General features: G+C 42.9%; 2 protein-coding genes across 2 annotated transcripts in view; one reads left to right on the top strand and one right to left on the bottom strand.

Moving 5' to 3' along the window:
• Positions 1-23,401, bottom strand: part of LOC102959787 (olfactory receptor 2H2-like) — a 258,157-nt gene that overhangs the window by 40,302 nt on the left and 194,454 nt on the right. The gene's annotated exons all lie outside the window — the stretch shown is intronic.
• LOC107179988 (olfactory receptor 14J1) lies at positions 303-1,268 on the top strand. Its single transcript, XM_015539176.2, has one exon. The coding sequence runs from the start codon at positions 303-305 to the stop codon at positions 1,266-1,268; it is 966 nt and encodes a 321-aa protein (XP_015394662.2).

Below are 23,401 nucleotides of genomic sequence, written 5' to 3'. Positions count from 1 at the left end.
AAGAGTCTCTTATGCTTTGGCTCTCTCCCACTCTAACTTCTTTTTTTTTCTTCCCTCCCCCCCCATGGGTTTCTGTTAAGTTTCTCAGGATCCACATAAGAGTGAAAACATATGGTATCTGTAGTAAAGGTTTTTCTAAATGAAGTGTTACCTAATCACTATGGGGATACGTTTGTCTTGATTTCGGTAGGTCTATGTTGGGTGCACTGTTAACCTGACATGCAGATATACTAAATATGATACATTCTTTCTACTGTTGTTTGGCTTCCTAGACAGTCATACTTGCTACGTTCAGTGTGACCATGGCCAATTTGACCTCCATGAGTGGATTCCTCCTCATGGGGTTTTCTGAAAACCAAAAGCTTCAGATTTTATATGCATTGCTGTTTTTGGTGACATACCTGATGGCCTTGACAGGAAACCTCCTCATCATCACCGTGACCACCTTGGACCATCGCCTTCAGTCCCCCATGTATTACTTTTTGAAGCACCTCTCTGTCCTAGACCTCTGTTTCATCTCTGTCACAGTGCCTCAGTCCATTGCAAATTCACTTACGAACAGCGGTTACATTTCACTTGGTCAGTGCATCCTTCAGGTTTTCTTCTTCATAGCTCTGGCCTCATCAGAAGTGGCCATCCTCACCGTGATGTCTTATGACCGGTATGTCGCCATCTGTCGGCCCCTGCAGTATGAGACCATTATGGACCCCCGCACTTGTAGGCACGCCGTGGCAGCTGTGTGGCTTGCTGGGGGCTTCTCTGGGCTCATGCATACTGCTGTGAACTTCTCCATACCTCTCTGTGGGGAGAGAGTCATTTACCAGTTCTTCTGTGACATTCCTCAGATGCTGAAACTAGCTTGTTCTCATGAATTCGTCAATGAGATTGCAGTGGCTGCCTTCACAACTTCGGCAGCATTCATCTGCCTGGTGTCCATTGTGCTCTCCTATGCCCACATCTTCTCTGCCGTGCTGAGGATCCCATCAGCAGAGGGCCGGACCAAGGTCTTCGCCACCTGCCTACCACACCTGTTTGTAGTCACCTTCTTCCTCTCCACAGCAGGTTTTGAGTTTCTGCGGCCCCCTTCTGGCTCCCAATCAGCTATGGACCTCATGTTTTCCATATTCTACACGGTGATACCACCCACACTCAATCCAGTTATCTACAGTTTACGCAATGAAGCCATGAAGGCCGCTCTGAGGAAGGTGCTGTCAAAAGGAGAATTTTCCCCGAGAAAGACGTATTTAAAAGCCATTTTTAAATTCTAAAGAACCATACAAATAAAAGTTATTGTCATTAGGCTTCAGATTGTAAAAGGGTAGGTCTGATTTCCACCCTTCCAATGTTTCTATTCTTCATATTCTGCTCAAAATCTGAGTAAGATATTATGCTTCTCAGGATAGTGGCCTTCCTTCCTCCAACTCAAGTGTTATTTTAAGGCATCTTTTAGGATTTTTTTCTGAAATAAAACAGAAAGGGCAATGAGTTTAGGGCCTGGCCGGCATCATCTGAAGGTGATTTCTAACAGATAGGCTCCAGACTGCTGGCACATAGGCTGACTGTGTTTATGGGGGCACGTTCCTGGTATAGTTCTTGGTATACATGTGTGCTTGCTGGTGTGCCTCCAAGTTTCTTACCTCTGTCAAGTTTCTACATTAATTCCCCTTCCTATTAAGCTTTTCAATAGCTTTTCCTACAATTCTTTCAGTCCCTAATAAATGTCGGTTTCATTGTACATGGGTTTCTTTTAACTCCTTTAGACAACTCTTCTAGCTATGCTACATTGTCCCCATTCGATCAATTAGGACACTAAATTTAGAAAAGATTGGTTTCTTGAGACTTCTCAAATAAAAAGCTGTGGGTGCCTGGGGGGCTCAGTCAGGTAAGCATCTGAGTTTGGCTCAGGTCATGATCTCATGGTTGGTGAGTTTGAGACCCGCATCAGGCTCACTGCTTTCAGTGCAGAACCCACTTCAGATCCTCTGTCCCTTCTCTGCCCCTCCCCTGCTCTCTCTCTCTTTCTCTCTCTCTCTCCGTCATGCGCACATGCACTCTGTCTCTCAAAAAAAAATAAATAAACATTGGGGCACCTGGGTGGCTCAGTCAGTTGAGTGTCCAACTTCGGCTCAGATCATGATCTCGCGGTCCATGAGTTCAAGCCCCGTGTTGGGCTGTGTGCTGACAGCTCGGAGCCTGGAGCCTGCTTCTGATTCAGTGTCTCCCTCTCTCTCTGCCCCTCCCCCACTCAAGCTCTGTCTCTCTCTGTCTCAGAAATAAACATTAAAAAAAAGACTTTCAAAAAAAATAAACATTTAAAAAAAGGGTAGTAAAGCTATGATTGAAACTAATATTAGTCTGACTCAAAACTTGTTCATTTGCATCTACTTGCAAATGCTTCCCAGCATGTGTGTCTGTGTGTATAAACATAGAAACAGAAGCACATAGTACTGTAATTCAGTACTGCTTTTCCATTACTAGAGATGTTTGCGTTAATGTATTTCTTATTCTGATCCATAGAAGAGCTTGACAAGATGTTTTTACAGAGTAAGGCAGGGAGGCCTCCTGGGTCCATGAAACACAACAAGAATGAGGAACGGGGAACAGCTCCAACCTATAAGCATGAGTCCCAGGCCTTGTGGGTCCAAGGTCTGACTCCTTCTGGGGTAGGAGGCTGTGTAACCTTCTCCATGAAGGGCTAATAAATCACAAGAGGACAATACTGCACTGGTTCCCAGGTTTGCTGAAGTGAACTAAAGTACACTGAGAACAGTGGGGATGAGCGATTGCTGAATAATGGGGAATGTTTTTTACATGGCTGTTTGGATTAATGCTTCTGTCCATAGTAACCTACACATGCATGTACACACATGAAGATTGTTTTGTTGTTTGATTTTAAAGGTCATGCATTTTATTTCTCTTCAAGTATGAAGCTGAAATTGAGGACAAAATCTCTCTCAGTGTCATATTTTGCAGTCTTAAAGCTTGGTCCACAGTGGTTCCTCTATCTCTAGATGTGCATTAATATGTATATGTATGTGTGTGTGTGTGTATATATATATATATATATATATAGTCTAAACAGGTTGCATATTATTTGTAAATAATTCCATATTGAGGACAAAGAAAATTTTTAAAGTAAACCATCAACCCATTGGAATGGATATTGTATTATCTGTGACTATACTTCTAGATATTTTTCTTTTTTTAATTTTTTTTTTTTTAATTTTTGAAAGAGAGAGAGCAGGGGAAGGGCAGAGAGAGAGAGGGAGGCAGAGGACCCAAAGTCGGCTGTCTGCACTGACAGCAGAGAGTCTGATGTGGGGCTTGAACTCATGAACCATGAGATCATGACCTGAGCCGAAATCAGATGCTTAACCAACTGGGCCACCCAGGTGCCCCTAGACATTAAAAAAAAAAAAAAAATTAACGTTTATTTATTTTTGAGACAGAGAGAGACAGAGCATGAACGGGGAAGGGTCACAGAGAGAGGGAGACACAGAATCCAAAACAGGATCCAGGCTCTGAGCAGTCAGCACAGAGCCCGACGCGGGGCTTGAACTCAGGGACCACGAGACCGTGACCTGAGCCGAGGTCGGACGCCCAACCGACTGAGCCACCCAGGTGCCGCTAGACATTTTTCTATTTATGTGTATACATGTGTGAACATTATATTGCACTGTAATACCACTTTACATACGGTTGATAAATTCCCATTATGAAATAACATCATTCTAGAGAAATACGTAAAATCATTTCAATGGCTGTGCGCTGTATTTAACCCATCCCCTTTTGAAAATGTTTCTTTTTGTCATTATTCTAAACAACACATTGGTGAATATCTTCATCCAGGCATGTCTTTTATACATATGTAATGAATTCCTCAGGCTACACGCCTAGCAGTAGAATTGCCTCTTTACTCTCCCACCTCCTGCATGTGTTCAATACATCGTTGAATCTCCTTGGATGTCCGCTGGTCTTCTGCTTTATCTCCTCTAAAGCGGAGAAACTTCTATGTATTTATGTACATATTCTATGTACTTCTATGTACATAATTCTATGTATTCAATTTCATAGAGTAGTTTTTATTCTCACAGAAAATATTTATTGCTTTAAAATTTTATTTAAATAATATTTAAAATTTATAGGTCACCAGGGTGGCTCAGTCAGTTGAGCGTCTGACTTCAGTGCAGGTAATGATCTCACAGTTGGTGGGTTCAAGCCTTGCACTGGACTCTGTGTTGACAGCTCAGAGCCTGGAGCCTGCTTCGGATTCTGCTCTCTCTCTGCTCCTCTCTTGCTTACATTCTGTCTCTCAAAAATGAATAAATGTTTTTTAAAATTTTTTTAAATATTTATTTTTTAAATTTAATTTGATTTAATAATTATTAATTTTATTTAATTAAATTTACTTATGTGGAATGTCTTTTTTCTTACAGAGGATTTTTTTTTACTTCTCAAGGGAAAGAGAAGAAATGGTATCAAACAAAAATAATTACTATTTGTAGAATTTCATATTTTTTTGAATGAGATCATTTTGAGCTAGATTTAAGAGGAAAATATTCCTGGCGCCTCAACCAAACTCTCAGATGAGGAATTCATTATTTGTAAAGAATGGCCCCATGTAAATGAGATAAACCACCCAGAGACTGCCAATCAAGAAGAAAAGAAAATGGTTACAGATAACTGACATGAAGATTGTTGATATTATAAGCTTAATCAATAATCAGGTTATCACTGGTAGTTTGTCCAATTTATTTTTGTTCACTTATTCATTTTTTTCTTTATTCTTCATTTTTTATCTCCATAAATAGCTCTTTTGCCTACCTTATTGCTCAATACAGATCACTGAATATTCCCTTTCACTCAGGCCCCATACTGCACCAAAATGCTACTGATCACATCTTCTGTGTCTGCGGACATCTTTTTGGCCCAGGTAACATTATCCTGGGCTGGTGCACTGGAGGAGACTCATAACTGATTCCTACAAATCTTCTATTTTGATTACAATACAACTTCAATTTTGAATACAATACACTTTGATTCTTTTTTACATTTTTCATCAACTTTTTTATGGTAAAATTTATATGAAGGTTATTACACTTCAAGTGTATAAATCAATGAACACTGACAACACCCACAATCAAGATACAAAACATTTCCATCACCCCAAAAAGATTCGTGTGTATCTGGAGTCCTTCCTCCTTCTGCCCTCTACTGCAAGAAGTCACTAATCCACTTTTTGTCATTAAACGTTGGTATTTAACATGTATTAAATGTATTAAACATTTGTTTGCATTTTCTAGAATTTTTGCAAGTGAAATCATACGCACTCTTTGATGTTAAGCCTCTTTTGCTGAGCATAATGGTCTTGTGATTTACCCATCTAGTTGAGTTCTGGGCTGTGTTCTGTGAAATAGATATGCTACTATGCTTTGTTATTCATTCACAATCCATGAGCAATTGGGTCTGGGGTATCAGTTGCAGTTTGGAGTAAATAAAGCTTTTATAAATATTTCTATAAGTTTCTTCACACTCATATTTAATTCTGAGTAAATATTTAGGAGTGCAATGGCTGAATTCATAATGTACATGCTTGCTAAATTTTACAAAAAAATTGTCACAGATTTCCAGAATACTGTGCTGTATTACATTCCCCAGATAAAACATGCCAGCAATGTGTGAGTGTTCCAGTTGCTCTACGTTCACACCAACATTAGTATTGTCATTCTCTTTAACTTTTTAGCTTTTAGAATATGCATTAAAAAATAAAATAAAATATGCATTTAGTAGCATATCAATACGGTTTTAATGTGTTTCCTTAATAACTAATGAGGTTGAGCATTTTTTCATGGGCTTCTCAGCCACTTACGCATTATGTATCTTGAACTTGGAAGTGTTTGTTCAAATCTTTTGCCCATTTTTAAGTGGATTTTTCGTCTTTTTGTCATTGATAAAAAGATATCATGTATCTACAAAAGTACATAAGATCTATACAGCATGGGATATTGTGGGGATCCTTAATTTTTTTAATTTTTATAGCAGTGATATTTTACCTCAAGAGATTAAACATGTTTACCATATTTCCTTCTCCATATTATCCGTGTTAATTTTCAACATTTTACGCTTTATTAATTGTGTAAACTCTTACACACATGAGTATTCTGTGTTTTATGATGGCAACAGCCACTTTCTCGGTCCCCTCTTTAAGTCCATTTTTTCCAGGTGTATTTCTTTGCAAATATTATATCAAATAAGTTGAATATGAGTTTTTAAATGTAGCAACAAAACTTGTCTAGGTTAGTAAGAGATAGCCTTCAATGACTACTAATCCAATATTTTTTCTCCTCAAATATTAGACTATTCAATCCATCTTCAGTAATGTGTAAACTATCTGTCTATATATTAGATTATATATATATGTGTCTCTCTCTATATATATATAGAGAGAGAGGGAGAGAGTTTACATGTTATTATATTATATATTATGTAATATATAACTATTTAACATATAATATATATAACATAATATATAGCATGTAAATGACATATATTTATATTATATCCTATATTATATATTAAACATTATATTATATTTATATAATATATTTATATATAAAATAAAATATATATTAAATACATCATATATTTTATAATCTCTATAAAATATATATTTTAGAGAGAGAGAACATGTGTGCAGGTGGAGAAGGGGCAGAGAGAGAGGGAGAGAGAGAATCCCAAGCAGGCCATGTGCCATCAGTGAAGAACCTGATGTGGGACTCTATTCCACAACCCTGGGATCATGACCTGAGCCAAAATCAAGAATCAGATGCTCAACAGACTGAGCCACCCAGGTGCCCCTAAACTATATTTTTTCCTTTTAAGTTGTACACCAAATATGTTAACACAATTTATGAAATTTTCTTTCATTGACTTATTTTATTAATGATGCTACCTAGTTACAAAAAGGACATATTATTTTTTTTAGGTTTATTTATTTTGAGAGAGAGAGAGTGCACATGCACAAAAGTGGGGGAGGGGCAGAGAGCGAAGGAGAGAGAATCCAAAGCAGGCTCTACGCTGTCAGAGCAGAGCCCAATGTGGGGCTCAAACTCACCAACCATGAGATCATGACCTGGGCCAAAATCAAGAGTCGGATGCCTAACCGACTGAGCCACCCAGGCACCCAGAACATATCAATTTTTATCTCTTTTCCTATGCTTTCAAATATTTTTTATTAATCTGTATTTATATACTTCTGGTAGTTAAGTAATACTGCATTGTCATTCGCTGTCATAATTTGGGCCATAGAGTCCTTCTTTTATCTGTAAGGTATTTTTATTACATTGTACTCTTCTTTTGAACCTCTTAATTCATTTCAATAAATATTGCATTTGTCTTTGAAGTAATTCAATGATTCATAATTTATAGACTAATTTTGGAATAATGCTCTGCAATAGTTTCTTTTTACCAAGAAATATTAAAGGTTTATTGTTTACACTGAAGAAAATTTTGCTGATTCTCTTCATGAAAGTAACCCACATTTTTCAGTCGACTGGCTTTATGATTTGGTATTTGTGTGGTTGCTAGAAGCCTGGCTCACGGTCTATTCATGTCAGACATGCACCGCAGACACCAAGCATCACTGAACGCTACCACGGATTGCAGGGATTCCCATGTCACTACTGCTATCTCCCAAGGCAGAGGACAAACACTCACTTTCCGGGTATACCTCATGGCTTGGATGCAGGCACAGGACCTAAGTTCTAAGGTTAGACTGTCCAGCCTGAGACCTCAGCCTGAAGAAGCAGGTGCCATGTGGCTTGTGGCTCTGCCGAGGCTAGTGGCCAAACACCCACTTTGGGGAGAGTGATGGAGTCTGGAATCTGTCCCAGATCCCACAGGGCACATGTGTCCCAGCCCCACAGAGCCAACACTGTGCCGTCCCCCTCACTGCCTGGGCTCCTGTCCCCACACTGGATTATCAGGGGGACTCTGGGACATAGCTAAGTATAGCCAGGACTAGTTCTGTGTGTTACAACTAAGAAATTTAGGAAATATAACTGTTAAGGAGGAATACACTGATTCTTAACTTACACTTTAAACTTAAGTCTAGCCACTCGCTTAATTTCTAATAATTCCAAGAGTAATAGCTGATTTTGTGTGTTTTCTATATAAATTCTATTAAAGTCTAGAAGTGGCTTATAAGAATCAGGTGGCTAAGCTAAGGCCTTTGAGCCTCAGTTCCCAGCCCTAAGTGAATCTGTGGCCCCCTCACAGTGATGCTGTGCCAGGTGCCGTATCAGAGGCAGGGCTGGCCAGGCACCTGCACTGGTCACTGCGAAGCTGAAGCTGTGGTTGCACCCTCTTAGTGCCGTCCACAGAGCAGAAGCCAGACATGTGACCAGTGTTTAGGTAGGGCTCGGGTTGAGCGATGCATGACGGAGTAAGAGAAGGGCAGGAAGGGCAGGTTCAGCACAGAAAATGGTCCATGTGGCTTTTCTCCCAGATACTTTGGCTACCCAAGCCTGGACATGGATGGGAGACTGCCTGGGAATATAGGGTGCTGTAGCCTCATGCCTCCCATCATTGCCCTCTCCTGATGCTATCACCTCAAGTGAGGCTCCTCCAGACACCTCCTGCCTCTTTCCCTTCCTGCCTCCAACCCCCAAACTCCACCTACCCACTGCAGTCCCTGTGGCCATCTTTATCCCCCTACCACTCGGTGGGCAGACAACGGCATCCCACCCTTTCCCCTTTGCAGCCTTAACAACACCCAGAGCCAACCAGAGGCTCCCTATAACCTCTTCCCCGTGGCATCCTGGGAGCCCCAAGCAATTCACTTGGTACCCCAACCATCTAAGCCCTGGGCTGAGTCTCCAACTGATGCCAGCACAGCCCTTTCTTTCATGACACTCAGGCTGCTTTTGCAAGGGACAGACATCCTCCCCCTAGAGCAACAACGCCTGTGTTGTCCCAATATGAAACTGTACGTTCCTCAAGAGGTTTTATTGAAGAGAGAGAAGTTGAGGCACAGCCTCAGGCTGATGGGGGAAGGATGGATGTCAAGGACGCCTTCAGAAGTGGAGTCATTGCAGGGGATACACCGGAGCGTGTGGCAGAGGTGGACTTGGGGCTTGAGAATGGGCCTTTGGGGCTTCCCCCAAAGAGAGGGACTTCAGCAAGAGGAGGCAATGGTGATGCCAGAGAGAATGTTTCTGAGATACACACTCTGAGGTGCAGGGGGAGTCACTGGCAGAGTGTGCTGAGTCAAGATGCACATAGACAACAAAGTGTGACAGATAGGGTCAGAGGTCATGTCCCACTAGACACAGAGAGCAGTCACCGTGAAAGGGGCCTGACGACACGGAGGCAGTTCATTAACTGTAGTCATCAAGGTGGAGAGCCCACTGTGCTCATGCCACACCCTCCTCATCATCAGCAGAGTGCTGGGACAAGGGAGGACCCTCAGTAACCATGTGCTGACTAGACCCCAAATGACCTCTGTTTCGGTTTGAATCACTGGAATAGAATTTACTGAATTCAAGCGCCTGGTGACCAGGTACAGGTTAATTAGCTATGAAAGTGAAACCTAGCACTACCAATGAAAGCAAAATTCCTATACAAGGCAAAGCTCAGAATCCAGTCCAAAAAGCAAGACTCTCCACATGCAGTCCATCTTGACCTCAGGGCCTTTGTACTTGGTGTTCTCCCAGATTTAAATATATGTACACTGCACTGTCTACTCCCCAAATGCCTTCAGGCATTTCTCAAACTCCCTTACTGACTTCACTTTTCTTCATGGGACAAATCACCCCCTGGGTTTCGAACAAGTAGGTTTTACTTATTTGTTACTGTCATCTTGCTAATCTGTATGAGAATGGAGAAGCCCCTACCCTCCCCCAGCTTCACCTCTGTAGTGCCCTGGTATCTGGAAAAGCCTGGCACACAGTAGGTCTAGGTGAATGTGCACCAGGTGAGGGAGCACAGAGCTTGAAGTTGGGACATCTAGGTGTCATGGAGCATTGCCCCAGATTGAGAGGAAGGGCTTCAGAAGGGCAACTTGGTGAAGATTTTGTTGTAGAGAGTTCTCCTTGTGTTAGCTAGGAGACAATGAGAACTGACTCCAATAGGAAGGCTGAAAGCAATCAGTAGGAGGATGGAGAAAAAACAAAACTAGGGAAGGAATCTGTTTTGTTTTGCCAGACCAGCACTTCCAGCCAAGGGGAAGCCCAGCGAGGTGTCTACCTGACAGCCCTAAATATGAGCCAGTATGAGCAGTTGGGAGGTTGAGGACCTGCACAGAACACCGGCCTGAGTTGTCCTGAAGTTACCTTTAGCTCATTATAAAACTAAGAGCTCCTCCTGTGGGCGGAGATATCCACCATCCTGGGATACAGGATGCAGGCAGTAGCATACTGACAGGCTGGGCATCACAGCTGAACCTGTAAGCTCCCTGTGCCTTGTCCCCTAATGCATTGCATAAAAGCTTCCTGTACTAACCTCTCAGGGACACAGTCTTTTGAGAGTTTTCTCCCTGTGTCCTTAGTTGTAACAAGTAATAAAGAGTTCTTTGCTTTCAAAAATAAATAAATAAATAATAAATAAATACATAAATAAATAAATAAACAGAATAATCCATCTTTCAAATGTAATTCTTATTCAGAAGCAAGGTAGATCTGGGAATACTCTGTGCAAACAAAGTGTGTGTCTTTGTGAAGTAATATTTTCAATGTCTTAATGAATTTTACTCTTTTTATCCTAAGAATAAATTATTTTGCCCTTGGAGTACCATGGAGGTTAAAAGCAAGGACGTACCTGAGATTGCCAGGTTTCAAACGCTGGCTCCTCTGCTTGCTAGTCACATGACTGTTGATGGTTTTGTACACTTTCAAAGTCTCGGTCTCTCTACCTGTAGAATAGCGTTCCTAACAGGGACTTATGACTTGGCAGAGCTTGCTAAATGTTAACCCATGTAGGACATTTAGAACAGTACTTGATAATAAGTGCCTAATAAGGGGGAACTAATCTGTCTATACCTCCATAAGGTTGTGGCGGTGACAGAATTTATAACAGAAAAGAGAAAGATGAACAAAAAGATCAAATCCCGAAGCAGGATGAGAGCTTTATAAATCAGCTACTGACATGATTATTCCCTGATCCCCCTTCAGAGAATCAGCAACCACATTGGACGTACTCACTTCATGAGGCTCTGTCTCCTGCAAACAGAGACGACCGCTTGCCAGTAATGCTCAAGTGACTTCAGGAAGGAGGAGACATAACAGGGAAAGGCAGAGAAATCGACTGCACATTATCTAATCCAAGACACTATGACCTGAAAAAGGGAGGGGGAGGACTGAAGAGATCCCTGAGATCATATGCATTCCCCTGCTATGGCCTTTCTGGGATGAAATCCCAGGGAGGAAATGTCCTGTAATTCAGGAGTACTACTGAGAGTGGAATTTGGTGTGTCCCATCAAGGAAGGAGCCACATCAAAGTAAACCAGGCTGAACCACATGCTTAGGTCCAGGGCCTCTGATGTCTACTTGTCTGCACTGCCCTCAAACCACAGAGGACATCAGAACCACCGCACTGGACACAGGTAACCGGCAAGGAAGACATCATCCAAGACCACTGCACTGTGGGACTCAGCCTGAGCTCAACTCAACTGAAGCAAATGGCTGGATACTGAAGGCCATCTGTTTGCTAACTGGCTCTACCACCTGGAAAAGTGAACTTTCTTGTATCTTCTCAACAAGAGATCGTTTTAGAACTTGGAGCAAAGCGCCTGTGCACAGTGGACTCCTGCCCTCCCACAGACACTGGGAGATAGGAAAGGTATCTTCCTTGATGACTACACCTTTGTGGGATGTCTCCCTGGTCTTTGGTGAAGACATTCCTGGATTGTACAACTCTCAGAAAAATTTACAAAGATTTTTATCTCAAAGGAGCAGAGAAAGAGTCTACAATTACAAATCTTCTAAAGTAAATGCTCTGCAAAAAGGCAAGTCAGGGGTCCCGACTCAGGAAGAAGCCTGTCTCAACCTCAGTCAAGCTGAGGGAATGTTAAGACTGTTTTGGCCACCAGGTCTGATTAAGCCAAGAGTGGTAAATTTGTGATTATTCCAACAGCAGACATTATCTGGCAGTACCAACAGGTTAAGTAGCAACGCATCCAGGTTTTCCCAAAGATGTTTTTTGAAAGCCAGAGAAAGGATACCACTTGCAAAATGAAACTTCATCCCTTAACCTGGCACACCTACGTTTCCTTCCTTCATACCTTGGATGCAGGTTAAGAAGGGAAACCGGATGAATGGGTGCCTCTTGGAGGGACTAAATATTTTTATGTAAAAGTGAGACTGGATGTTACGTAAAGGGACTATTTGAATTATCAGTTTAGACTGAAATTAAACTGGGTTTGACATTCAGTTAATTAGTGTGCCTGATGAGGGCTCAGCAGAAAGACAAGACCCACTGTGGACAAGGGGTGACATTGTGCATTTCGTCTACCATTTCCAAGATGTGACGTTAAATTCTACATACGCTCACTGCTTGCTTCTGGGGAATAATTTACTTCATGGCTGGTTTTGTGCCCTGTTATCATATTCTACCAGGACCTTTGCATCACATAATACCCTCCAGGTACCTTGGGCATTTAACCTACTTTGACCTCAGGTCTGTATCAAGTACGTCACCACAAGCCCCATATTCCTGTCTTCTGATGCTTCAGCAACCATGCTTTCACCCTGGATTTCACACTTGGCTCACTCTCCAATACCTGCTTCTCAAATAAGGCACTGGAGGGGAAAAAGGAATGGATAAAACAAACACCTCTGCTCCCCAACTCAACGTTCCCAGACCCTAGCCCAGACCTCTCCCCACTTAGTTGTTAATTACCTATTTAAACTCTTTCAGTAGATATTTCTGATATAGCTTAGATTCTAATGAATTTATGTGGTGGGGGCAATCAGTTTCAAAAATTCAGAGAGGAACGGAAAAATAAGGGATTATAACTGGAGCACCTCAGAATTAAATGCAGTTACAAAGAAAAGAGGAGCATGGGGGTGGGCAAAATAGGGGAAGGGGATTAAGAGGAACAAACCTCCAGCTATAAAACAGATAAGTCACGGGGTTGGAAAGCACAGCATCCGGAATGCAGCCAATGATATTGTCAGAACATTGTAGGGTAACAGGCGGTGACTGCACTTCACAGCGGTGAGCACTGAGAGATGTAGTCATCAAATCACTGTGTTGTGCACCTGAAACTAATGCGAGACTGTACATCAACTGTACATCAATACAATTTCTAAAAATGTCTAATTAAAATTGTATATATTTAAGGTGTACAAAAGGATGATTTGATGTACTTGATTGTTACCATCAAGCTAACATATTAACTCCTCACATAGTAACCTTTTTTATGTATGTCACAAATGTACCTAAATGTCACTCTCTTAGCAAAAAAATAAAAAAAGTAAAACAAAATAAAATAAAATCTACTCTCTTAACATATTTCTGGTGTCCAATATAGTATTATTAAGTATGGTCAATATGCTTGTACATTAGGTTTCTAGACTTATCCATTGTATGAAGCAAATTATTGGCAGTAATTTACCTACCTGTAAGTTTCCGCCTTTGGTTGATAACGTCCCAATTTCCCCCACCTCCTCAGTCCCTGTTACCACCGTTCCACTTACTGCTCTGAGTTTCAGTTTGAATTTATTTTTTTTTAAGATTCCACATATAAATGAGATCATACAGCATTTGTCTTCCTCTGTCTGGCTTATTTCACTTAACATCATGTCCTCCATATTCACCCATGTGGTTGCAAATTGCAAGGTTTCTTTCTTTCTTGTAGCTGAATAACATAGAATTAATTTTATAACCTAGTAATTTTAGGGTTTGTTGATGCCATTAATGGCCAAAGAGAAGCAGGGAACAAATTAAATCTCTAATTGCAATGTCTTTTTTTTTAAATGTTTATTTGTTTTTGAGAGAGACAGAGACACAGCATGAGTGGGTGAGGGGCAGGGAGACAGAAAGGGAGACACAGAATTAGAAGCAGAGTCCAGGCTCTGAGCTGTCAGCATAGAGCCAGACGTGGGACTCAAATTCATAGAACTGTGAGATCGTGACCTGAGCTGAAGTCAGATGCTTAACCGACTGAGCCACCCAGGTGCCCCTAATTGGAATGTCTTAAATTCACTTTTAAGCATATTATATTTGTTATATATATTACATATATATTTGTTGACAAAATAGTGGTCAAAATCCTTTTTAAATGTGACTTCTAGAGATCTTCTTTTTAAAATTTATTTATTTAAATTCATACAGTGTAGTCTTGGCTTCGGAAGTAGAACCCAGTGATTCATCACTTACATATAAATCCTAACAAGTGCGCTTCTTAGTACACATCACCCATCTAGCCCATCCCCACCCACCTCACCCCCAGCAACTCTCAGCCTGTTCTCTGTATATAAGGGTCTCTCTGTTTTTATCTTATTTTTCCTGCCTTCCCCTATGTTCATCTGATGGGATTAGAGTACATTATGCTAAGTGAAATAAGTCAGGCAGAGAAAGACAAATACCATAACAATTTCACTCGTATGTGGAATGTAATCTTTCTTATACTACACTTAAGGAAAGCAAGATTCACACACTTCCCCATTTCCTTCTCTGTCGATCTCTCAGGTAAGAAGACACATCAACAGCCTCTGTCTGCTTCAGTGTCCTGATGCAGGTCCCCATCAGAACTCCTGTTGACACTGCCAAGTTTGGGACAAACAGAAACCGTCTGTTTGTCTCTTCTACCCACCCCCCCATTATTTTGTGATGAAGTTTGGTTTCTCCCAGAGCAGATACTAGGAGGAGAATTTGTGTGTCATCAGCTGACCTGGGAAGTAACCCAGGGAATGTTGTATGGGGGGTGGGGGGGGGGGTACAGGGAAAAGAAGGACTTGGGTGAAGGTGACAATAATGAGAAGGTGACCAGTACAGAGAAGAGGGCTCAGTGCGTCCGCAGGGACTGGAGGACACAACACACATCTGTGCCTCAGAGTTACCCCCCAAAGGGCCAGGAAAGTGGGTGCTTGTCTACCAACAACTGGGAGTCCCTGGAGGTAACCATTGGTGATCAGTGCTGTGTGGCTTGAATTTTGAGCTCTGGGCAAGTACAGCGCATTCTAACCATGAGAGGAAGCTCTCGGGCAAAGACACATGGCTGGAAGCCAAGCTGTGTCCGTGAGATGGCAAGTGCCATGGCACACGGAGAGTGCATGAGTGTGTCTTCCAATGGGAATCCCGTATAAAGAAAGAGGCTGATACAACAAAGTTACAAGTAAACGTCAGCTCTGTTTCTCCCACACCTATTGGAAAACTTATGGAAAAATAAATCAAGTGAAAATTAGGAAAAGCACAAAACAACTATCAAAAACTATGAAAGGAGACGTAGATACCATGTAGCTCTGCAGCAAATATTTAAAACTAAATAAGGCAGATACAGCTGAGCGACTGACCTAACCCTTCTGCTGTAAGCAATATGAAATGGGAAAAACAAATAGGGCCACTGTTTTCAGAATTTGGACAACAGGCAGGACAGGACATTAACCCTGGAAACAAACAACAAAACACACATGTGGGGGCATTTAGTCAGGATTCTCCACAGAAACAGAGCCAGTGGGATATGTCTCATCTCCATACCTTCTATACACACACATGTTGTCTATATGTACACACAGACACACGTGTATGAGAGAGACAGAGACACAGAGGCACTGAGAGAGATTTTAAGGAACTGGCTCATGTGATTGTGTCTTTAGCTGATTGGATGAAGCCCACTCACATTATGTAGAGTAATCTGCTTTACTTAAAGTCAACTGATTGTAAATGTTAACCACATAATTAAAAAATGCCCTTATAATCTGCCCCTCCCCCTCTTGTGCTCTGTCTCTCTCTCAAAAAAAAATGCCCTATAGCAACATCTAGACTAGCGTTTGACCAACCAGCCACTGGAGTCTCAAGCTGACACATAAAATTGACCATAACAATGAGCCTCACGGTCACTTGGTTTTCTGCTGAAAGGCCCTCCCCAGGCAGTGATGCAGAAAAGTAGACCTGAAACAAAGCACAGAGGGCTCTTGAGCTTAGGAGGCAGAGACCTGAAATATCAGCAAGGAAATGAGAATCATAAAAAAGAACCAAATTGAAATTCTAGAACTGGGAAGTACGTTATCAGAAAAGAAACATTCAGTACATAGGTTCACCCCATTTAGGAAGATCAATGAACTTGAATACAGATTATTAGAAATCACCAAATTAAAAAAAAAACAATGAGAGGGGCGCCTGGGTGGCTCAGTCGGTTACGCGGCCGACTTCAGATCAGGTCATGATCTCGCGGTCCGTGAGTTCGAGCCCCGTGTTGGGCTCTGTGCTGACAGCTCAGAGCCTGGAGCCTGTTTCAGATTCTGTGTCTCCCTCTCTCTGACCCTCCCCCGTTCATGCTCTGTCTCTCTCTGTCTCAAAAATAAATAAACGTTAAAAAAAAAATTAAAAAAGGAAAACAAAACAATGAGAGAAGTCACTGAATCAAGAACCGAGAGCAACTGGTAAAACAGCAGCCCCTCTGAAGGCAGCTCAGACGTCCATCCACGCAGGTGGACAAAGGAAGGTACAGCCACTGGATGGGTACAACCTAGCACCAAAAACGGTTAGAGCTACTAACACGACAAGTGAATGTCACGGGTATTAGGCTGAGAGAAAGGAGCTATGAGCAGGGTGTCGGTACGGGGTGGGGGAGAAAACGGTGGCGATGGGATGTCCCGGCGTTGCCATGGACCTCCTGCAGGATGCTGGAGCACCTGTACGGGATGACAGCACTAGTGAGAGCCAACATGCTGTCGTGGGTGGAGGAGGGCGTCCCTGTGGTGGGGGGACATCTGCACAGGAGGGTGGCCACCGTGGCATGTTCTCTCCCTCGTGGTTTCTGGGATGTCTGGGACGAGGTCTTGAATGTATAGTCCAGCTTAGTAATTTGTCCACTCTGCTGAACCCATCAACCGAGTCCTTTGTTAACCAGTTACACTTTCCAGACAAACTATAACGGTTCTTCTCGGTACATGCCTGGTTTTGCTTCACACAAGCAATATTCTCACTACCTTGAACATATCTCACTACCTTGAACATCCTATCTTAAATTATTTTATTTTCTGCTCCTTAATTCTGTCTCATCTGCTCTAAATCACTCGTCTTTCTTGTTAGTGGCTTCATTTCTCAGATATTTTATCATCTGCTTCGGGGAATCATCCCTCTGGATGGTGCTGTCTTGGCCGGTCATGTGCTTGGGGAGACCGTTTTACGCCCCTGCTGGATGTGGGTCATGGTGGGTGACACAAGGGAGGGAGCGCCTAGCCAACAGTGCTCGCCGACCCTCTGACCTGCTGTTTCTCACCCTCGGGGACCCGCAGTACCTCTTGCTGCCCTCCCGCTTCCCTCAGAGCTGCCTCCTCCTCTTCATCATCCCACCCCGGGGTTTGCAAAAGAAGAGAAGACACGGAAGCCCAGGACCCGCCTCTGTCAGCTTCCATCCACACCCGGCCCCGCTGCTGCCCGCACTGTACCGCCAATCTGACCCAGCCCGGACTTCCGTGCAGTTGGAAAAAAGGTTGTTAGTGATCAGCCAAACTCACTTAGTAAAGGATTTTCAAAAAGGCTTAAGTGAAAGCTGTCCTCCAATGAGGAGAGGACTCAGATATTACACTCGGATTATTCTCCAGAATCTTCCCGCTGCCTTTCCCTCCCCAAACCACTACCCTGTACACTCGAAACCATTTTCTGCCTTCCCAAGAATCTGTCTTTGACTTAATTTTCTGAGATCTGGACTACCCCCCCCCCCTTTGCTGGCATCTAGGTAATTGGGCTCAAGAGAAGATGCCGGCGACTACATTACTTTGGCCCCTTACTCAGGAGGGAAAAGATAACACTGTGGCCAGTTCTCTGTACTCAGCATGTTTGTGGTGGGAGTTTTCTTTCTGATCTGTAAGTCCATGAACATAAAAACTCAGATCTCTGGAACATATAAAATAACCCATATATAATAATCCCATTTCAAATGCAAATGCCATAAAATACTGGATAGATCTCTTTTTTTCAAATTTATTTATCCTTCTTTGTTCCAACGTAATAACAACAATGTCCAATGGATCTTTTTATATTCCAGTCTCTGCTAATTCTCTTTCCTTACTGGCTCTTACTCCTGCTTTAACTCTGATCCCCTCTCTCTTATGTAACCTACGTGCAGCGCTGTTTGAAACCGGAAGTAGTACATGCAGGACGCTCGGCACAGTGCCTGTTAAGAGACTCCGTCCACAACTGACACTCAGAAACGATAGTGTGTTCTTTCCTCCCCTGTCCTCCTTCTCCCTCTCTTGTTTTGGCTAAAAGTCATCCCAATGGTCCTTGAGCAGCTGCACTCACATGAGATCGTGAAGTGCATTAGTTACTCTGTGTTCGTGCTCCTTCATGGGTCCTGTGCTCTTGGCAGGGGACCTGCTCACACGAGTCATGGGCCCCATGCGATTGGCAGGGGACCTGCTCACATGGGAGAAATTCTTTCTTTTCAATGCAGAGCCACGGGGGAACTAGTCACACCCTCATTACACATCTCAGAGCTTCCTGCCACCGACAACTTCCTTGCTCACCTGCCCACATCGCCCTCTGGTCCTACACCAGACTGTAAATCAGAATACCTCACCCAACCCAGAGGACTGTGAACACAGTATCTTAGTACGGATCTCTCTTCCATCACTAACACCTTGGAGAGTTTTGACTTCCACTCTCCACAGGGTGGCATGAAAGAAACTGTGCCTTGAGGTCAGTTGGTGCAAACAATGGTCAACCCCTAGGTGGGTGCCAAGGGTCTACCCATCAAAGTAGTTGTCTCTGGTTTAATAAGCATCCAGGACAGACAGTCTGTCACTTACTCTTGGGACACAGGGGAAAGTGGAGGAAGGGGACCATGTGATAACTGATTTTTAAAACACTGTATACCATTGTATGGAAACCAATTTGACAATAAATTTCATATTAAAAATTTTTTTAAATAAAATAAAATTAAATTAAATTAAATTAAAAAAAAAAAACACTGTGTACCAAACCTAACAAGATATAAGACAATTTCTAGTCTCTGAAAAGTGATGTTGACGTTCATTTCTCCAGGAGTTTTGAGGAAGACACCTGATCTTCTCTGGGAGGGCAGTCTTGTTTCCCTTTCCATGTGCTGAACTGGTTGATCAACGCCCCATAGCTGCTCTGTGCAGTCTTCTCTGAACTCAAATATTCCAACTCAAAATCCAGTATTTTGTCACGAAGTCATCATGACCTAAAGAAGCTCCCACAAGGTTTAAACGAGTGGATTCACATTAGGATGACACATATATAAGGGCACACACACACAGGGGCACATGTGCACACACACACACACGGGGGCACGACTATTTGACTTGAAGGCAGTCACACACGTGCACACACACATATGGGGGCACGACTATTTGTCTGACTTGAAGGTGGTCACACACGTGCACACCCATACGGGGGCACACGTGTACACACACATATGGGGGCACGACTATTTGCCTGACTTGAAGGCGGTCACACACATGCACACACACATATGGGGGCACGATTATTTGTCTGAATTGAACGCAGTCACGTGCACACACACATATGGGGGGCACGTGTGCACACACACATATGGGGGCACTACTATTTGACTTGAAGGCGGCCACACACGTGCACACACACATATGGGGGGGCACACGTGCACATACATATGTGGGGGTACGACTATTTGTCTGACTTGAAGGTGGTCACACACGTGCACACACATACAGGGGCACACGTGTACACACACATATGGGGGCACGACTATTTGTCTGACTTGAAGGTGGTCACACACGTGCACACCCATATGGGGGCACACGTGTACACACACATATGGGGGCACGACTATTTGTCTGAATTGAAGGCGGTCACACACATGCACATACACACGGGGGCACACATGCACACACACATATGGGGGCACGATTATTTGTCTGAATTGAAGGCAGTCACACGCGTGCACACACACATATGGGGGGCACGTGTGCACACACACATATGGGGGCACTACTATTTGACTTGAAGGCGGCCACACACGTGCACACACACATATGGGGGGGCACACGTGCACATACATATGTGGGGGTACGACTATTTGTCTGACTTGAAGGTGGTCACACACATGCACACACATACAGGGGCACACGTGTACACACACATATGGGGGCACGATTATTTGTCTGAATTGAAGGCAGTCACACACGTGCACACACACATATGGGGGGGGCACACATGCACACACACATATGGGGGCACAACTATTTGTCTGACTTGAAGGCGGTCACACACATGCACACACACATATGGGGGCACGACTATTTGTCTGACTTGAAGGCGGTCACACACGTGCACACACACACATGTGGGAGCAGTTCCCAGGCTTCTCTTCCCCTTGTATTCTCGCTCTTTTGTTGGTGTGAAATGCTGTGATTCTTTCCCCTATTAGTCAAATATTTCACCAACCCTATTAAACTGTTTTCTTGTGAAACTGTCAAAAGCAATAATCCCTTTTTAATATAAAACATAGAGCATAGTAATATAGTTCGTTTGCAGACAGAAGTCAGTATTCCTTGGAACACATCAGAAATGGCATTAATGAAATGTATCCTAGACAAGTAAGATAAACAGTAACAATCAGCAGTTATTTCTATGCAGGGGACTGGGAAGCTCCTGGTAGCAACTTCGCTCACGTGAGTCACATATTGTGTAAAATAATTTGCTAACCTGTGTCAGTCACGTGTGTGGTGTGTGAGACTGAGTGGGGGGAGGAGAGTCTCTTCCCTAGCTGGTCATGACCCAGGCTGCACACTGACCCTGCCAGACCCCCATCTAATCATCACTGCCCCAGGCACTTATTCTGCTCAGACGCTCAGAGTAAATATTTTACAGTGAAAAGATTCAAACTGTGGTAAAGGTCATAAGAGAATGAAGGAGGATTAGTAACAATTGTTGTTTGTATTTATTATACACACAAGAAGAAATGGGTTCAAGTCAACATCCCATCCCTTACCTAGCAGGTGACCAGGGGTCGCCATAGGCTAGGGCAAGATTTTTAAGCTTTCTGTGGCTCAGTTTCACCATAACGCCAATGTGTACCTCAAGTATTGTTGTGACATATTATATATATATATATATATATATATATATATATATATATATATATGTATATGTATATATAAAGCATCAGGAACGGTACCTGTCACACAACAAACATACTACAAATGAAAGATTTCTTATTATTACGTATCAAGGTCTTTCTGGTACAGATGTAATTGACACAGCATTGTGTCCATAAGGTGTAAACTTGTTGCTTCAATACCTTTATATATTGTAATACGATTACTTCTGTATTTCTCTTTAACACCACTATCAGGTCACATAACTAGCATTTCTTTTTTGTGCTGAGAACAGTTAAGATATAGTCTCCTTTGAGTTCTTGACATAATTTATCAGTAACATGCACTTCCTATTTTTTGAACGAGGAGACGGAGACCCTGAGAGTTAAGCAACATGCAGTCACAAACCTAGTGAAGAGTGAAGCCAACCTTTAAACAAATACGCATTTTGAGGCAAAAAATCATGCTCTCTTCTCTCAATGGCTTAAATCTATTTTGTCTGAGAAAAAAATTTATTCTATACCTTCTTTAACTGCAAATAAATGCTGAAAAGCAATTTCCGTGTGCTTTAAAAAGGAGCATTCCAGAGCAGGTGTTCAGGCACAGGAGACAAACCATGACAGCCCACCCCATCACAGGTACTTAGTAGACAGAGAGATTTCAGGTATTTGGCTGATCTGTTATATGATGGAGACATGGCCTTTGGGTTACAGCTGTCAACCCAGAATGCAAAGCAACAACCACCACGTGACAACGTGGGATCTTGAGGACATTGTACACGTGGGGCAGTGCTGCTCATGCTGGATTTTGTCCTCAGGGACAATGTCTGCAGATGGGTTTACTTGCTCCTTGAGGGGGTGTTCCTGACATTGAGTGCGCAGAGAACAAGAATGCTTCTGAACATCTCACATGCCTGGAAAATCCCCCAAACAGGGAACTATCCAGTCTAGGTTCAGTGTGAAAGAACCTACAAAAGGTCATCAGGGATGTTGTTGAGAAGCCCTGTCATAGATGCACTGTGGCTCAAGGAAGCCCCTACAAGACAAAGCTGGTCAAAATGCTGGCCCAGTTTTATCCTCCACATCGGGATATTACAGCTGCACATGGAAGTGAGTTGTGGGTGGACAAGACCACGTTGATCACTCATCATCAGGTATAAAGAACTGCAGAGCAGATATGGGAAGGAAAGCACATCCCACTCACTGCAGAGCATTGACCTGACAGGCTGCTCCTATCCCTGCTGCCTCCTGAAGTAGGCTTCGCCCTCACCACTTCAACAAAAACTTCCTGGTCAAGGCCAATAATACTTCTCTGCATTTAGTGAGTTTCATGGTTGAATCTGATTTCTCAACAATTAAAATCCTTGTTCTTGTTGGCCCTGAAGTAAAAGAGTTTGTGGAAGAGTGCCTGGAAGTAGGAGCATGAAGTGAACCGACCTGGTCTAAAGGGATACGTTTCCCCTGTGACACTAGGTGAGGTCACAGCCAAGAGAGAGCGGTGGGAACAGAGAACTGAGTCTTGTGATTCCTGAAGGGAACAAGGCAGTGGGGACCACTCAGAGTGAATTCCACCTCTTGTACAGGACACCAGAGTGCATGCCTGTGGACTTGTCTCCCGATTCTCTAGACTCTATAACACAAGACAGAGTGGGCTGTTGGTGGGGGGTGGGTTTTGGGGAGCATAGCGGGAGGATAAGTATGCTGGGTGCTGGAAGTCAGAGGAAGGGCCAATGCTGTCTCCTCTCACTGTCCTTTCTGACCCCCACCATCATGGATTCAGCCCCACAGGGCAGCAGTGCAGTCTGGGGGAGGCTGAAGGCTCAGATAAAGTGGAAGTTAAGAATCTGAAGAATCTGAAGAATGGAAGTTAAGAATCTTATAGGGTTATGTTCTCACAAATGTGGAACTGTAGGGACAGGAGCAGATCTGTGGTTACAGAGGCTGGCTGGGGGAGAGGGTTTACTAGAAAGGTAGAGGGATGGGTTTGGGGTGATGGAACTGTTATATGACTTGACTATGGCTATGGATACACAAAACATATAGTCAGAGGGTAAAAAATATTGCATGTAAATTATACATTAATAAAAATTTTGGAAAAGGAGAAGTGGAAGAAAGGGAACAGGCAATTAATT

This window comes from Panthera tigris, chromosome B2, assembly GCF_018350195.1.
Source record: "Panthera tigris isolate Pti1 chromosome B2, P.tigris_Pti1_mat1.1, whole genome shotgun sequence".
Taxonomy (NCBI): Eukaryota; Metazoa; Chordata; class Mammalia; order Carnivora; family Felidae; genus Panthera; species Panthera tigris.
This window is presented reverse-complemented; position numbering and strand designations above follow the sequence as displayed.